This window comes from Centroberyx gerrardi, chromosome 24 (assembly GCF_048128805.1).
Source record: "Centroberyx gerrardi isolate f3 chromosome 24, fCenGer3.hap1.cur.20231027, whole genome shotgun sequence".
In the NCBI taxonomy this organism is placed as follows: domain Eukaryota; kingdom Metazoa; phylum Chordata; class Actinopteri; order Beryciformes; family Berycidae; genus Centroberyx; species Centroberyx gerrardi.
In genome coordinates, this window is record NC_136020.1 from 22,401,424 (window position 1) to 22,417,009 (window position 15,586).

At 42.6% G+C, this 15,586-nt stretch overlaps 1 protein-coding gene across 1 annotated transcript; it reads left to right on the plus strand.

Moving 5' to 3' along the window:
• The first annotated feature begins 11,722 nt into the window (after positions 1-11,722).
• Positions 11,723-13,519, plus strand: LOC139909818 (coiled-coil domain-containing protein 38-like). Its single transcript, XM_071896971.2, has one exon. The coding sequence runs from the start codon at positions 11,723-11,725 to the stop codon at positions 13,517-13,519; it is 1,797 nt and encodes a 598-aa protein (XP_071753072.2).
• Positions 13,520-15,586: the final 2,067 nt, after the last annotated feature.

Sequence of the window (15,586 nt, forward strand, 5' to 3'; positions counted from 1 at the left end):
CGAATTCACGTTTTATTTTTGCAACATTTTAAAAGATTTTGTAAAATTCTTTTGACTGTTGGATGGAAACACGGCTAACTAGAAGTCACTCAGGCCCGGTCCACATGTATATGGATATTTCTGAAAACAAAAAAAAATTCTCCTCCGTTTTCAAGAATAGAATACACGAGAAGAGAATACACATAATACTCGTGGTCCCGCCTCCACACGACTGTGTGATGATGAAGTAAAGCTAGTTGACTTGTAAACACGCAATTAATGCTAACAGTACTGACCACACGTAAACAAACCTGTGGTCCGCCATCACTCGTAGGTATGGAAGCCCATCAGGAAATAAAAAACGACTCAATTCTGACTTTATATCTCAGAATTCTGACTTTATTTCTCACAATTCTGACTTTATATCTCAGAATTCTGACTTTATTTCTCACAATTCTGACTTTATATCTCAGAATTCTGACTTTATTTCTCACAATTCTGACTTTATATCTCACAATTCTGACTTTAAAACTCACAATTCTGACTTTATTTCTTACAATTCTGACTTCATATCTCACAATTCTGACTTTATATCTCACAATTCTGACTTTTTTCCTCACAATTCTGACTTTATATCTCTTTTTTTGTGTGAGAAAAAAAAAAGTCATAATTCTGAGATATGAAGTCAGACTTCTGAGAAATAAAGTCAGAATTGTGAGATATAAAGTTTTCCACCATTAGACTTTTAGCATTTTTTCGGCATTACTGTTTTGCTGTGTTCATGTGCCGGAGGGAAAGTCATTCGATGTTTTCTATTCTGTTGAGTGATGGGAATGTGCTTCCATACGTAGGTTCCTGACGCTGCTCAATATGAAACAATTGCCATGCGCAAGTTGAGGTCATGATGTCAGCGTTTTCCAAAAGCTCTGTTTCACCGGTCTGCATGAATACACAGAAAACAAGAGTTTGGACAAATCTCCACCCTGGAAGGAGTTTTCCAAAAGTTTCCTGTGACCTCGAACGCCATTTTCATGTGGACGGGAGGCCAAAACGAAGAGCAAATACACGTAAATATCCAAATATACGTGTGGACAGGCAAACCTCCGCCAACGCTTGACAATTCTCCAACTTGCAAAGCTGCGGCCTCCGTAACGGTTTACCTTTGCTTATTGTTTGTCTTCCAAACATCGAATGTCGAGTGACTTTCCCTCCGGCACTTGAACGCAGCAAAACAGCAATGGCGAAAAAACGATAAACGTCTAATGGTGGAAAATCCCAGATCTGCATCACAGGGTACGATACGTGGCCACTGAGAATTTTACCAGTCTGTTAAAAGGTTTACGTAATAATTAGAAACCCTCTCCTGCCCCACACACACACACACACACACACACACACATACACACACACATAAACGTGGAGGCAATCTCAGGCTGAATAATGGAGCGGGAACAGAAAACTGTAAAAGATTACTGTAACGCAGGAAAAGACAACATTTAAGCTACATCACAATATTACGATAACCAAAATCGCAGAGGATCTCTTCTCTGGCATCACGGTATTGATATTATATCGATATATCGCCCAGCTCTTCCCTTAAAACGAAGCGATGCGATCCGCCGTCACAGGCTGCACATGTAGAGTGGTTTTTCAACAATTCAACCAAAGAATGATTTTCCCTTTTCAGGTTGTTTCATTTGATTATCAGAGGAGCCTGGAGGCTGAAAACTATTCAGTAATTCACCAAAAAAGGCAAAAATGTGAGAAAAATCGGATAAATTACACATGATATGATGATGATTTGTTTTTTTCCTATCCCATAAACCATCTCGCAGTCTCCCAAAATTATCTCGCAACCGTCTCATGGGTCCCGACCCCCAGTTTGAGAACCACTGATCTACGGCACATAGCCACTAACAGGACTGGAAAGACACAAGCTAGATTTACACAGCAAAAAAAAAAATGGATCTTTTAACTCTCCCTCACACAGATTTGATCTCCCCGTCACCACGCCTGTCTGAACAGTAAAACCCCACGAGCCTCGTTCCCATTTCGAAGGATCACAGCTGTGCCAACAAGGGGTTAACGGCGAGGTCGTCTTTCAGACATAATCTGAGAGTCGTAATCTAGCAGAGAGGTGGCAGAGCGGCCCGTTAATCCTCCTGCAACATCATCAGGGGTGCTCCCCCGTCCCCAATCGAGTGAACACATCCGCTTCGGCTTTAAGGTCGCCCTCGCCGCTCTGATGGAGGATTGTGAAAATTGGGTGGTGGACGGGGAGGAAGAGAGAGAGAGAGAGAGAGAGAGAGAGGAACATTGTGTGAGGAGGGGGGGGGAGAGGGAGATAAAGTGGATGCGGCTGGGTTTAATATCAGATCTGTGTAAAATCGGGCCCGCGGATTATGAGGCCTTTTCATCCGCTGAACAACAGGCGTCCCATTCATAAAGTGGTTTACACGTCAGGGCAGTATCCTCTGGTATTTGTCCCGAAGGAAGCGTCCCCAACGTGACGTCAAAGCGTCCGAACCTCAGGGGGCGACGTTCCCGGGACGAGCAAAAGACGGAGGAAATCGCACAAAAGGAGTTTTGTAATTCTAAAGATAAAACCTGAGGCCGATTGTAGAAGTGTCTCTCTTTGCGGTTTGCTTTTTTTTTTTTTTTTTTTTTTTATTTAATCACAATCTTATTCTTCTGTGTAATATGCAGGAAATAATTGTTTGCAGTATTAATGGAAGATAAATTCGGATTTGGAGGATTTTCTAAGACTGGGAGATATCGGAGCCCGCAAAAAATTTTCTAATTGTAATTATCACTAGGAGGACGACATGAACGTTTTTTCCCAGTGGGCAGCTCGTATTTACGGTAAATCTGATGACCTGAATGCAGCATTATCCCAAATAAGATAATGTTGGTGTCGTACTGAACTTAAAGCAATATTCCACTTAGTTTTAACACGGGGGTTATTCGGCTCTTGACTGCCATGAGAACCAGAATATAATCTACTCTAGAAAAACTAACGTGTTAAAGGATCAGGCCGGTGTTTTTTAATGCATTTCTTACCGTCAACAAATCCTATGAAAATAACAAAATCAACAATGCGTCTTGAAAAGACAGACAAAACAGAAGACATAAAAACTGACAGGTTGTGAAGATCGGACACACACTCTACTAGTTAAGGCTTAGCACCGGCTTTTGTGTTGGCCCGTGACTTCTGTAAACTTCATCATTTCATTGCAACCACATTGTTGAAGTTATTCACAATGGCCAGACTTTATATTAGAACACATACCGCTTGTTCTTGACAACTAATGACTTCAGAAAGGACAAGCCTGGATTTGAACCCACAACTTTCCACACGAGAGACAGACACTTTACCTACTGAACTCCTGTTACAGGGTTACTGAGGAGAAAATAACTGAAGGGAGAAGTATTGTGATACTGCAGCCTATGATTGACAGTGCTAATCACTTTATAAAACATTGTAGTTCTCTCCACTAACGAATAAAACAATACTAAGTCACATGGGCCAGAAAGCCCCTGCTGCACTGCTCTCTGTGGGTTGAGAGGTCTGACCAATCAGTGATGCCAATCAGGTATTTTGCCATTAACAGATGATGTCAAACACCTGCTTTGAGTTTTCTGCACTGTGTGATTCAGTGTTGATTTACTTTTCATGAAGCTTCAAAATGGTCACAGTCCATCAGGGACTTAAATTCACGACCTTGTGTCCAAAGACCTAAGAGCTTTACCACTCTGCCAACTTCCACTTTAGTGTGTGTCACAGTGGAGAAACCAAACAAAGAGACAAGTGATAGTTCACAGGTGCTAGTCCAACCCATATTGAAAGCCTCAGAAAGAATATTATAACTTTACACATGGCTTTACAGACATCATCTTGACAGTCCAGACATCATTTGTCTTTAGTTTGATGAAGATTGATCAAACTATCTTGAACATATCACATTGTCAATTTATCAAACTATTTGCAGCTGCACATTTCCATCTACTGTGCGCTCAGTTTTCAAGATATCATTATAATTTTTGGGCTGTTTACTAATTAAGGTATGGCAATTTCAAGAATCATGTTGGTTTTTTTTCCTGTAACGTACGGTTTAGGAGGACAACACTGTGGGATCACAGTCAGTTTTTGCTATAAACAGATGGGGCGATGTCAGAATCGGGGGGAGGTACCAGTGTACGAAAGATTTATCTCACTTCAGCCGACATGTCCTGAAGATTTCAGCTCTCGAGGACATACTGCTGATTTTTTATGAATTTTTGAAGTTGTGACTTTAATACCAATGAAGATTTGGTTATTATGCAATAAGACACGCCCACTTTCATCAATAATGACCAAATTTCATGGATCAACTTGGACATCATTTTCATTCAAATCTATGCAGTCAATTATGAGATATGAACTTTTTGCATTTGTTGCGCCCCCTAGTGGTACAGCTCAAAATGCTTTTGAGGCTGAAGAGTAATTTTCCTCTGTGCAACACAAGTGGCAGAATGAGTTTCTGCTGCTGACAGATGTATTGCCTTTGGCTCTGGGCCCGCGGCTTCCTACCATGTTCCTGTTCGGTAGTAATCACACAGAAACAGTTGAACGACTTCCAGCATCTCTCTATCCCCGTTCCCTCCCCTCCGCTTCATCTGTGTCTCTGTTATTTTCATTATCGCTCTCTGTGCATAGCGGACCAAAAAAAGACATTTCCCACAACCGGGCCTTTAGGATTAGAAGGGAGTAAGCAAAAAAAAAAAAGCACATCTGGAATGCCTATGAAATTTGAACGTAAAATAAAGCAAGTGGAAAAAGGCCATAGAAATTCTCCACCTCTCTGATTGGTTTATATTTGCCTTTATAAGAGAGGTCAAAGGCCGATGTGTTCACATGATCTGGATGGGCGAGTTGTCTCTGTCCTCGAATGCAGACGGATCTCACAGAAAAACGTGAAACGAACACGACTTGTCAACAGCAAATTACGTGTCGGTGCAACATAAAGTGATTGTGATACTGCAGCCTATGATTAGCAGTGCTAATCACTTTATAAAACATTGTAGTTCTCTCCACTAACGAATAAAACAATACTAAATCACATGGGCCAGAAAGCCGCTGCTGCATTGATCTCTGTGGGTTGAAAGGTCTGGCCACACCCCAATCAGGTATTTTGCCATTGACAGATGATGTCAAACACCTGCTTTGAGTTTTCTACACTCTGTGATTTAGTGTTGATTTACTTTTCATGAAACTTCAAAATGGTCACAGTTCATCAGGGACTTGAACTCACAACCTTGTGGTCCAAAGACCTGAGAGCTTTACCACTCGGCCAACTCCCACTCTGCTGTGTGTCACAGTGGGGAAACCAAACAAAGGGACAAGTGATAGTTCACAGGTGCTAGTCCAACCCATATTGAAAGCCTCAGAAAGAATATTCTAACTGTACTAGCGCGCCACATTAATCCAAAATGTAAAGTGTTACATTTACGTTTTCCCAGCACGAAACTGTTCCATGAAGGAGACATGAGTAGTGTCACACTGAAGTAGCACGACGGGCGAATGCGTTTGCCTTCGATGCCGGCGACCGGGCTTCGATTCCCCGCGTTTACTAAAGGACGTTTCAACTTCAGTGGCCAGAGTCTGGGCCTCTGAAGGCCTCTCATTACAAAACACTGTACTTTGAACACTGTAGTGTACTCTATCAGTCAGGTATGCTAGTGTCTTAGTATGTTTTCTCAGTCAAACACTCATATGAAGGTCAGACAACAAACGACCTGTCAGTCGACACATTTAACGCATCAGAGAAGGAACCTCGTGTATCTGGCAACGGCTGCTGGAGTTGGACTTCTGGGATGATGACACCCTCCTGATGATGACCATATGGCCCGGTCCAGTCAATTCCATACTCTAGGTCAACCTAATACAAATTTAAGAAATGGATATGTTACACACAAATACATATATATATAGCCGCAAGAGGCAATTCCAAGTCCAAGCACAATTTGAAAAGACAGACAGACAAAACATTACAGAACACACAAAAACTGACGTGAAGATCGGACATGCAGTCCATTAGTTACGGCCTAACACCGGTTTTTGTGTTGGCCTGTCACTTCTGTCAAGTTAATCTTTTCACTGTAACCACATTGTTGAAGTTATTCACAACGGCCAAACTTTCTATTACTTGTTCTTGACGAGTAATGACTTCGGAAAGGTCAAGCCTGGATTTGAACCGACAACCTTTGTTTCTTTACTCCTCTATGACAGTAAACTGAATATCTTTGGGTTGTGGACAAAACAAGACATTTGAGGACGTCATCTTGGGCTTTGGGAAACACTGATCGACATTTTTCACCATTTTCTGACATTTTATAGACCAAACAACTAATCGATTAATCGAGAAAATAATCGACAATGAAAAGGGTTAGGTTCCAGGCAGCCGGGCCAGCCGCAGGACCCCCTCATCTCAAACATAAAGGTCCATGTGAGCCATCCTACTTATGCAGTCCTCAGGATGCTGGTGACAACATTTCTGCTCTGGGTCCGTTGGCGTCTCCCTGCAGTAGGGACAGATGCACCAGTGTGGTTGTCCTTGGTCAATTATAAACTCATTTTTAAACCATTATGAATTTACTCTTCATGAATATTCTTCATGAATATAACAGAAAATATCCATCTGACAGAGGTGACTTTTCACTGACGGATTTCACTGACACCAGGCCAGCCTACTGACACCAGGCCAGCCTCCTCTACTGACACCAGGCCAGCCTCCTCTACTGACACCAGGCCAGCCTCCTCTACTGACACCAGGCCAGCCTCCTCTACTAACACCAGGCCAGCCTCCTCTACTGACACCAGGCCAGCCTCCTCTACTGACACCAGGCCAGCCTCCTCTACTGACACCAGGCCAGCCTCCTCTACTAACACCAGGCCAGCCTCCTCTACTGACACCAGGCCAGCCTCCTCTACTGACACTAGGCCAGCCTCAGGCCAGCCTCCTCTACTGACACCAGGCCAGCCTCCTCTACTGACACTAGGCCAGCCTCAGGCCAGCCTCCTCTACTGACACCAGGCCAGCCTCCTCTACTGACACTAGGCCAGCCTCAGGCCAGCCTCCTCTACTAACACCAGGCCAGCCTCCTCTACTGACACTAGGCCAGCCTCAGGCCAGCCTCCTCTACTGACACCAGGCCAGCCTCCTCTACTGACACCAGGCCAGCCTCCTCTACTGACACCAGGCCAGCCTCCTCTACTGACACCAGGCCAGCCTCAGGCCAGCCTCCTCTACTGACACCAGGCCAGCCTCCTCTACTGACACCAGGCCAGCCTCCTCCACTGACACCAGGCCAGCCTTTAAGAGACCTTTGTGTAAGACGTATGTGTGTAATCTTTCTTTGTTAAACAAAAAAAAAACAATGCTGCTTCTTCCTATTAAAAGGCTTGGCTGAGGAAGACTGTGCTGCACAGTTGGTTTCACTACTGTGGACAAAATGCACTTACTGTAAGTTGCTTTGGACAAAAGCGTCTGCTAAATGATGTAATGTAATGTCATGTCTACATCATATCTTAGCAGTTGATTGGACCCCATCTAAACGTATATATAGCTGTTGAAATGATGTGGAAACAACATCCAAGCTAAGACGAAGGTCTACTAAACTTTCACTTTTCAACCCCATTTAACCTAAATTTAGCCTAGACAGCTGTGGACCATTTAGACATGTTTTAAACTGCTAATCAACCTAAAACTGCTCAGTGGGCACGTGAAACCTGGACTGAAAGCGCTAGTCTACTAAATTTTTCATTCAAATTAATGTTTGTTTTGCTGCGTGCAATCACTGATTGAAAATGCTAACAGCACAGAAATGACCATTAGCCCTGGTTAGCCAGTTAGCATTCTGTGACCCTCCATCAAATCTTTTAATAGTCTTAAAGTCGTCTGACAACAGAAACAGAAAGACCTGTCAGTGACAACAGCTGTATTTTGTTAAATACTATGTTGAAACACAGAATAAGTGCTCACAGACAGTCGGAGGAGACAGAAAGTTGGCTTCTTAACTTGCTGCCAATTAATGGTGAGAGCCGATCTATATCCCGCTAAGACGAATTAAAAATACGTCAGCCTTTGTGAGGAGGGTCTATCCGTTCTGTTTCTATGCCTGTGATGCTACATGACTGTTGTAAGGTCCCGTGTTTCCCAGAAGCACATGTATATTTAAAACGTTGACATTAGCTAGATTTTTCAGAGGAACGAGAGGCGTTTCAGTGTGCAGCGGTCCAGCAGAGCGGCCCGCTCTCCCCGCTTCCCAGGGCTGCATCTGCAGGACGCTCTTAAAAAGTCTGATAGTCAATAAAGGAGAAAATATGCCGTTTTACAGTGAGCAGCGACAGCTTTATCATCGCTCTTAAACTCCGGTTAAGACCCCAAGAAGTTCCCACCGTCTTCATGTGAAAATCCACCGCAGAAGAGAAATGACACAGAAATGACATTTTTACATTCACATTTTAGGCATTTAGCTGACGTACAATGAGGGCAACAGTAGAAAAAGCTTCAATTCCTAGATGAGCAGCTTAAGAAACAACCAGCAGAGTGAGCCACTGAGCCACAGTGTGACTGGAGAGAGACGCTGTGAGAGAGAAAGAAAGAAATAAGAGCTAAGGAGAGCGGGAGAGATTTGGTGGCTCAGCGGGTCGAGGTACGTGCCATGTGACCTGGAGCTTCTGGGTTCGAATCCGGCCTGGGACCTTTGTCGCATGTCCCGTCCCTCCTCTCTCTCCCAATTCAAATAATGACGCAAATTTGGTCCTAATTCTAATTCTACGCACATTAATAAACAGAAGTTATTAACTTCTCCCTGCAGGAAGGGATGCCCAGGTGATGTTTTGAGAAGACTCAGCATTTGGAAATTTTAACTTGGCATGATAACTTCACATAGAATAATACATAAATCTCAGGCTACATCACACTAATGCAAGTAAATTTTTCCATTTTGGCCTTCCATCCATACTAAAATGTTGTTTTCGACCACCGAAAACAGATCTTTTCCAAACGCTCTGTGGTTTGTGGCTTCTTTGGGACTTCCTCTTCCTCTGAGATCGTCTAGTACACTGATTCTCAACCTTTTTCATATCAAGGACCCCTAATTTAGTCTCTCGGACCCAAATCTGACGATATCTTTTATTGCTAGATATGATTTTGTCCAGAACTCCATGACTGTCTGTATTGTAGGTAGAGAGATAACAGAGAAACTATGATCAGAACAGTCATTCTTCTACATTCTCTAGTTGTGTTAACTTCTTGTAAATTAAATAATGCTGAAGTTTAACGATTCATCAGTTTGCTGGGGACCCTCTGGAACCCCCTCAAGGACCCCTGGTGGTCCCCGGACCCCACGTTGAGAACCACTGGTCTAGTACACTGATTCTCAACCTTTTTCATATCAAGGACCCCAAATTTAGTCCACATTAGGGCCACAGACCCCATTTGATGAGATTTTGTCTCTTGGAACCAAATCTGAGAATATTTTTATTGTCAGATCTGATTTGCTGGGGACCCCCTGGAACCCCCTCAAGGACCCCTGGTGGTCCCCGGACCCCACGTTGAGAACCACTGGTCTAGCAGATATTGCAAAGAGAGATCCAATTACAATACTCCTCTATTCTCCCCTATTCTATAAGGACTAATATTAGAAAATTAAAAAACTAATATTAGAAATACATAACATACAGCATATTCGTAAATATTTTCTACTTTATCATTGCATTGGATTGTATGCGCACATTGATTTAAATATTGGTTTTATAGTGACGCTTTGGATGTGTTTACCGGATGGTGAACTTGTTATACTGATTGAATAATTGCATCTGTGTATTTAGAGGTCACTTCCTCGATGTTGAACCAATCGCTGATGACGTCTGACTGCTGAAACGCGTCCGTTGTAATTCATACCTGCTGCCAATGCAATAAAAAAGACAAATAAGGACATTATCTGTCTCCTTGATAGTTGTTTGTATCGTTCTTTCTTTTGTTAGTGGCGGCCAGTTTGTTGCTTCAGTTTGTTTTAAGGTGGGATGTTTGAGCTCATCTGCAGTATTATTTCACTTTGTTTTTACCACTTCTGTGTTTCATCACTGTGCAAATAAACCAGAACTAGAAACCTAATGAAGTGTCTGTATGATCTTGTTGTTCATGCTGAAACTCAAACTGACCGGTCCCACACTGAAAGTCTCATTTGAAACCTTACAGCACCATCTAGAGGCTGTTTGGTGGTAATGACTGGACTTCTATCAACAACACATGAATGACTTCAATTCAAATTTCAAATTGTCACCTTGTTTTCCAAGTTTGATCTGAGTCACATGTGGATCCAGTTATCTATCTGAAAATGACATAATCATTTTCATTTTGAAATATGGAGTGATGAATACTGTAACCTCATGAAAAACAACTAGTCATCCCAAAATACATTTTACAAAGATCCTACTATGCAAATATCAAAGCAAAACTTTGAAACATCATTCAGCTTCTACAGGTAAAAATATACACAGAAATTCAGTAATACCACAGAAGATATAAAGTGCCATAAGATTACTATAAATACCACACACACTACAGGAATATTAGGATTGCATTTAGGAACGAACCCCTTCATCATTTAATCATTTTTAGATATAAAGAATGAAATCCTTTTTCTTTTTTTTAATTCATACTAAATTGTAATAAGGCAGTAGCATATAAAATGAGCCAGAAAAATGTCACTATATTGGCAACGTCAGCATTCCTATTCCTATGATAATAATAATCTTACAGGCTATAGGGCGACAATAATGGATCAGCCTTAGATACAAACTCAAAGGCATCACAAAACGTTTGAAGATTATAATGATTTTGTCAGGAAAAAACGGATTTATTAAATTTAAAATCGATGCTTCTAAGATGTTAGCCTTGAACGAATATTGAATAACAATATCAACGTGAATAACTGTGGCGAGACTAAAATGTTTTGGCATTTTCATTCAATGTAAAACTCACTAATTTTTTATGACAATATGTTTCATCATCATGTTTTGCATAGCCTGCCTGATATGAATCAGTGGAACACTAAACTGTTTAATCAGATGACAATGGAAAAATGAAACGATATGTAAGAACAATGAAAAGTAACGAGATAATAATATTAAAAAGTAACTAATCATGGATTACAAAAAATAAAAAACTGAATGATGAATGAAATGAAAAACTAACTAAAAAGTAAAATTAAAAAGTAACGTGTTACACCTTACTGGCAATAACTGAAAGAGCAGTAAATAAGTACGTTAGCTAACGTTAGTGTGTGTGTGTGTGTGTGTGTGTGTGTGTTAGCGTCGTTTTACCTGCTTGACAGATACTGACGGAGAGAAGAGGCGGCAAAAGTCGCAGACATTTAGCTAACGGTAGGTTTATTGATTACAGAGTTTACTAATCATCCAGCTGTGCTAGCTCACTGGCTCGCGTTACAACTTCAGAGGACTTGTGCCGCTCCAGTCGCCATGGTTATCCACAACAAAGTGAAGCTTCTATCTGTAAAAAAAAAAAATCGTCAACGTTCGATCGTGACGTCACAATTACTGTTTGACGTGATAAACCCCTTACAACAGCTTGCAACAGAGCAGGGCTTTCATGTGTTGTGTGGTCTCCATGGAGACATTTCACAACACTAGGTGGCCTCCAGTCCACTACACTGTTACACTGTTGTTGTATTTGCAATGACTGGCCGTCCCAGACCCTGGCCACTGGGAGGTAGAGCCACACCGCTGCAGGAGGCTGCTGTGGCAAAACCACGGAAGGGCAAGAAGAAGAAATCCTTCATACCAGCACCGCCGCCGCAGGGACGCTCTCACGTGGTTTTCCTGGAGGACGGAGGAAGGACCGGAGAGGAGGAAGGCGGTGCTGTGAAAACATCTGACAAAGATCGCAGCCTATATGTTATTCCCAAGGATTTGGATCTCATTGGGAAACGAGATGAACTCGAGGCACAGGAGAGGAAGTCCCAAAGAAGCCTCCTTGTCCATATGAAGAGCACCTTCTCGTCCAGACAGAAAACCCACAGAAAAGCCGACAACTGGAAAGAGGAACCTGAGGATGACGCGGAGGCAAGCCGCACACCTGCAAGCCAAACTGACGTCAACAAATCCCAGCGTCTCAGATTCCACGAGTATAAGGCCCATAGCGAATTCTCAGCTATGCATAAAGAAAATACCGTAATAGATCATGTCACACAGTTCCAAAAAGATTTCATCAAACAGCTCGAGATGCAAGTGGAGAAGGAACGCCAGGAGATCGTCCTTGCTGAGAAGCAAATGGAGGAAAACACAGCTTCCTTCCAAAAAACAGTCAAAGAAGCTCATGAAAAAGTAGGGGACGCTCTCGATATGCTCAAGAAGCAACTAAGGCTGAGTTCTGAGAAAGACGCAGCAATTAGGAGGCTGACAACAGAAAGGTGGACAGTAAAGCGGGACATAGAAGAGTTTCGTGAGAGGCTGCAGAGGCTCAAGGTCCACAGGGAGTTTGTGAAGGAAGCGGCTGAACACCGAGACAGGGAGAGCGCAGGCGCCGAGTGGCTCGCCGTTGCCAGTGAGCCTGTGCTCCCAGCGCCCGAAGATGACGGCAAACCGGCCCCCAGCAGGCATGGCAGTCAGGATTCGGGAGTTGGTAACGGTAATAAACTGTTATCAAGACGCCACAGCCTGCAGTCAGGGTGCAGTATCAACAAGAAAGTCAGTGCTACACTGTCGGTATCAGAGGAAACCGTAACATCAGACTTCCAAGAGATAGCTGCAGACTCTGACAGCGACGAGGAGACTGAGGAGGGGGTCATGACCTCAGTGGAGTTGCGGGATATCGTGTCTAATCTGAAGAAGCAAAACGTTTTTCTCCTGGGGCAATTTCAAGAAATAGACCACGAAAAAACGTACAAGACCATGAGGCTCCAGGTGTTAATGGAGAGATATCGCAAAATGGTCCAAGAGTGCCAGGATGAATTAGCTTATGGTGTAAGGTATTTGAAGAAGGAGAACAATTGCATCAACGAGCTGCAGCTGCGGTGTGATATATTCACAGATATAAACGGCCACCCCGAGAAGCAGAGAAGGATGCTCGTAAGCATAAAGGCAAAAGTGTTGCATTTATTCAAATCATATTTTGATGGACCGGTCTTGCCTCACCTCACTTCGGTAGACATCCTGCACAAAATCGAGAAGAAGATACTGAAGATGCAGGACAAGCTGGAGGCGCTGCCGGATGAGAAGGTGGAGGCTGCGAGGGCCATGCTGCTGAGAGAGGTGCAGCGGCAGCAGGGCGAGGAGAGGAGGCTGCAGCGGCAGCGGGAGCAGCAGCTCAGGTGCAGACTCGCCCTTGAGCGGGCCACCTGCGACAACAGGGCGTACTCCATTCGCAGGTTGATCCCTCGATCTGAGCCGGCAGACGTAAAGAGAGTGTATAAACACAAGAAGTGGAAGACTGTGGAACATGAGGAGGCATTGGAATTCTACAATCTGTCTTAAATATGTCCCGAAGTCTAACCCTGTCCTGACCCTGACCTCTGACCTCTGACCTCTGACCTCTGACCTCTGACCGAAACACAATCTACCATCAACCGGCACTTACCAGCACACCTTTACCACCTTTCTGTGTGCATTTGGTACATTTAATAAAAACTTTAACATTATCAATTTGCCACTTTGCTTCTGTTAGGATTAGAATAGCTGAGTTTCTTCAAGAGAACTCCATCATGAGTTGTTTGTCAGTAAAAACATTTGCTGGTTACAGCTTCACATACGCTAAGATTTGTTGCTTTTTCTCTGTTTCATCTCACTATAAAATGAATACTTTGGGTTTTTTGGCTATGAAATGATTAATCAATTAATTGAAAAAATAAATCAACAAATAAATCGATAATGAAAGCATTTGTTTGTTGCAGAGCTGCGGAATGAGTTTTGCAGGAAAACAGAAGAAGCCTATCACCGCCTCTTATGTGAATTTGATTTGATTAAAATTCATAATCTATCTCACAGAGTCCAGCTGTCCTGAAACACATGATCGCAGAAGAGGAGGACGTTTTATTCAGATGATTCTGTTGTTAATAAGACATAATAGTAGCTTAGCTCAGGTTTATGTCAAATAATTTGCTTTCAATATCCTGCATATTATATTATAACTCACTGGCCAGAATAATTGGAACACCAGTCTTCCATAAAACATGAAAGAGCTGTCACATGCCCCTGTTCATAAAATGATTGTTTTGTCACTTTCAATTCATGTGCAACTTTTACATTATGGCTCGGTTTTTTGATGAGCATGACAATTAATCATAATTGAATGGTAATCATATTACTATCAAATAATAATTTATGATTCAAATGCTGATATTTGATATATATATGAGTACACTCTCCAGCTAATCTAGGACATAACTAGCAAACACTTTGGTCCCCAGTGACTGGAAAAACAAATTATTATTATTAGTTGATAATAATATGATTAATAGTTAATTATGATCAACTGTCATGCTCATCAAAAAACCGAGCCATAATCTAAAAGTTGCACATTAATTGAAAATCACAAAACAGCGAAGATAATCAGATTAAGAACAGGCTGCAGGTTTTGTGACAGCTCTGTTTATGTTTTATGTTCCAATTATTTTGGCCAGAGAGTGTATTATAGCAAATGAAATCTATAGCAGTCTGCAGGTTGACTTGGCCTGTGTCTGAACTAGTGGTTTGATCGCCTGTTGTGTTCATGCTGGGTCCAGCAGGGGGCAGACTTGCTGCAGATTGGGACAGATTGACACAGCAGTGGGGTGCCATGTTGTTGGTTTTAACCTTTATTCATCCAGGGAAGGTTGACTGAGTTCATATGCGCTTTTCCAGCAACACAGAGCAGTCCAACCTTTAAGCCACTGGCTCTCAAAGTGGGGTCCGGGGACTCACAGGGGTCCTTGAGGGGGTTCCAGAGGTCCTATTATATCCATTAAACTAACCTTAAACCTTAACCCTTACCCCAACCTCAGCATAATCCTAATTCTAATCTAACAGGAGAATACCGCTGTCATTTAGAGTTACAGATTTATTTCTGTCTACATCTAGTTTACATCCCCCCCCCCCCCAGTCATTCTGTAATGCATGCTGTGTGTAATTAGATTTATTAACATTTATGGTGTCAAACCTAGCTTGAAATGAACTGCTGTCCCTGCTAAATAGAAAGCCGTGGATGTGTAAAGTGTCTCTGAGGATTATTTCCTGGAGGAGTCTTCCGTTTCTCCCTGTGGCGTCAGCTGACCGACAGGCAGCAGAGCGGAGAGGAAAACGCTCGACTCAGAAAGTTTGGCTTCATGTTTCCTGTGATGGATTCTGTGTGGAAATTTGTTTCTCATACCGGACAAGAATGAATGAAGGAGGAAAACGAGCGCTGCTATCTGAACTGTGCTGACTGTGTGCAGAAGCAGAGAGGGAGCTGGTCTGAGTTAAAGAAACACCGCTGTTATCCCGTTAATCCCAAGTCCTAAACTGGTTTGATGAAGGGTGAAGGTCCTGGCAACCTGGCTGTATGCAACTGAGATTCATTGGAGTTGC

What these genes read in the sequence shown, in the direction of transcription:
- LOC139909818 (XM_071896971.2), top strand. Translation starts at nt 11,723, where the DNA reads ATGACTGGCCGTCCCAGACCCTGGCCACTGGGAGGTAGAGCCACACCG.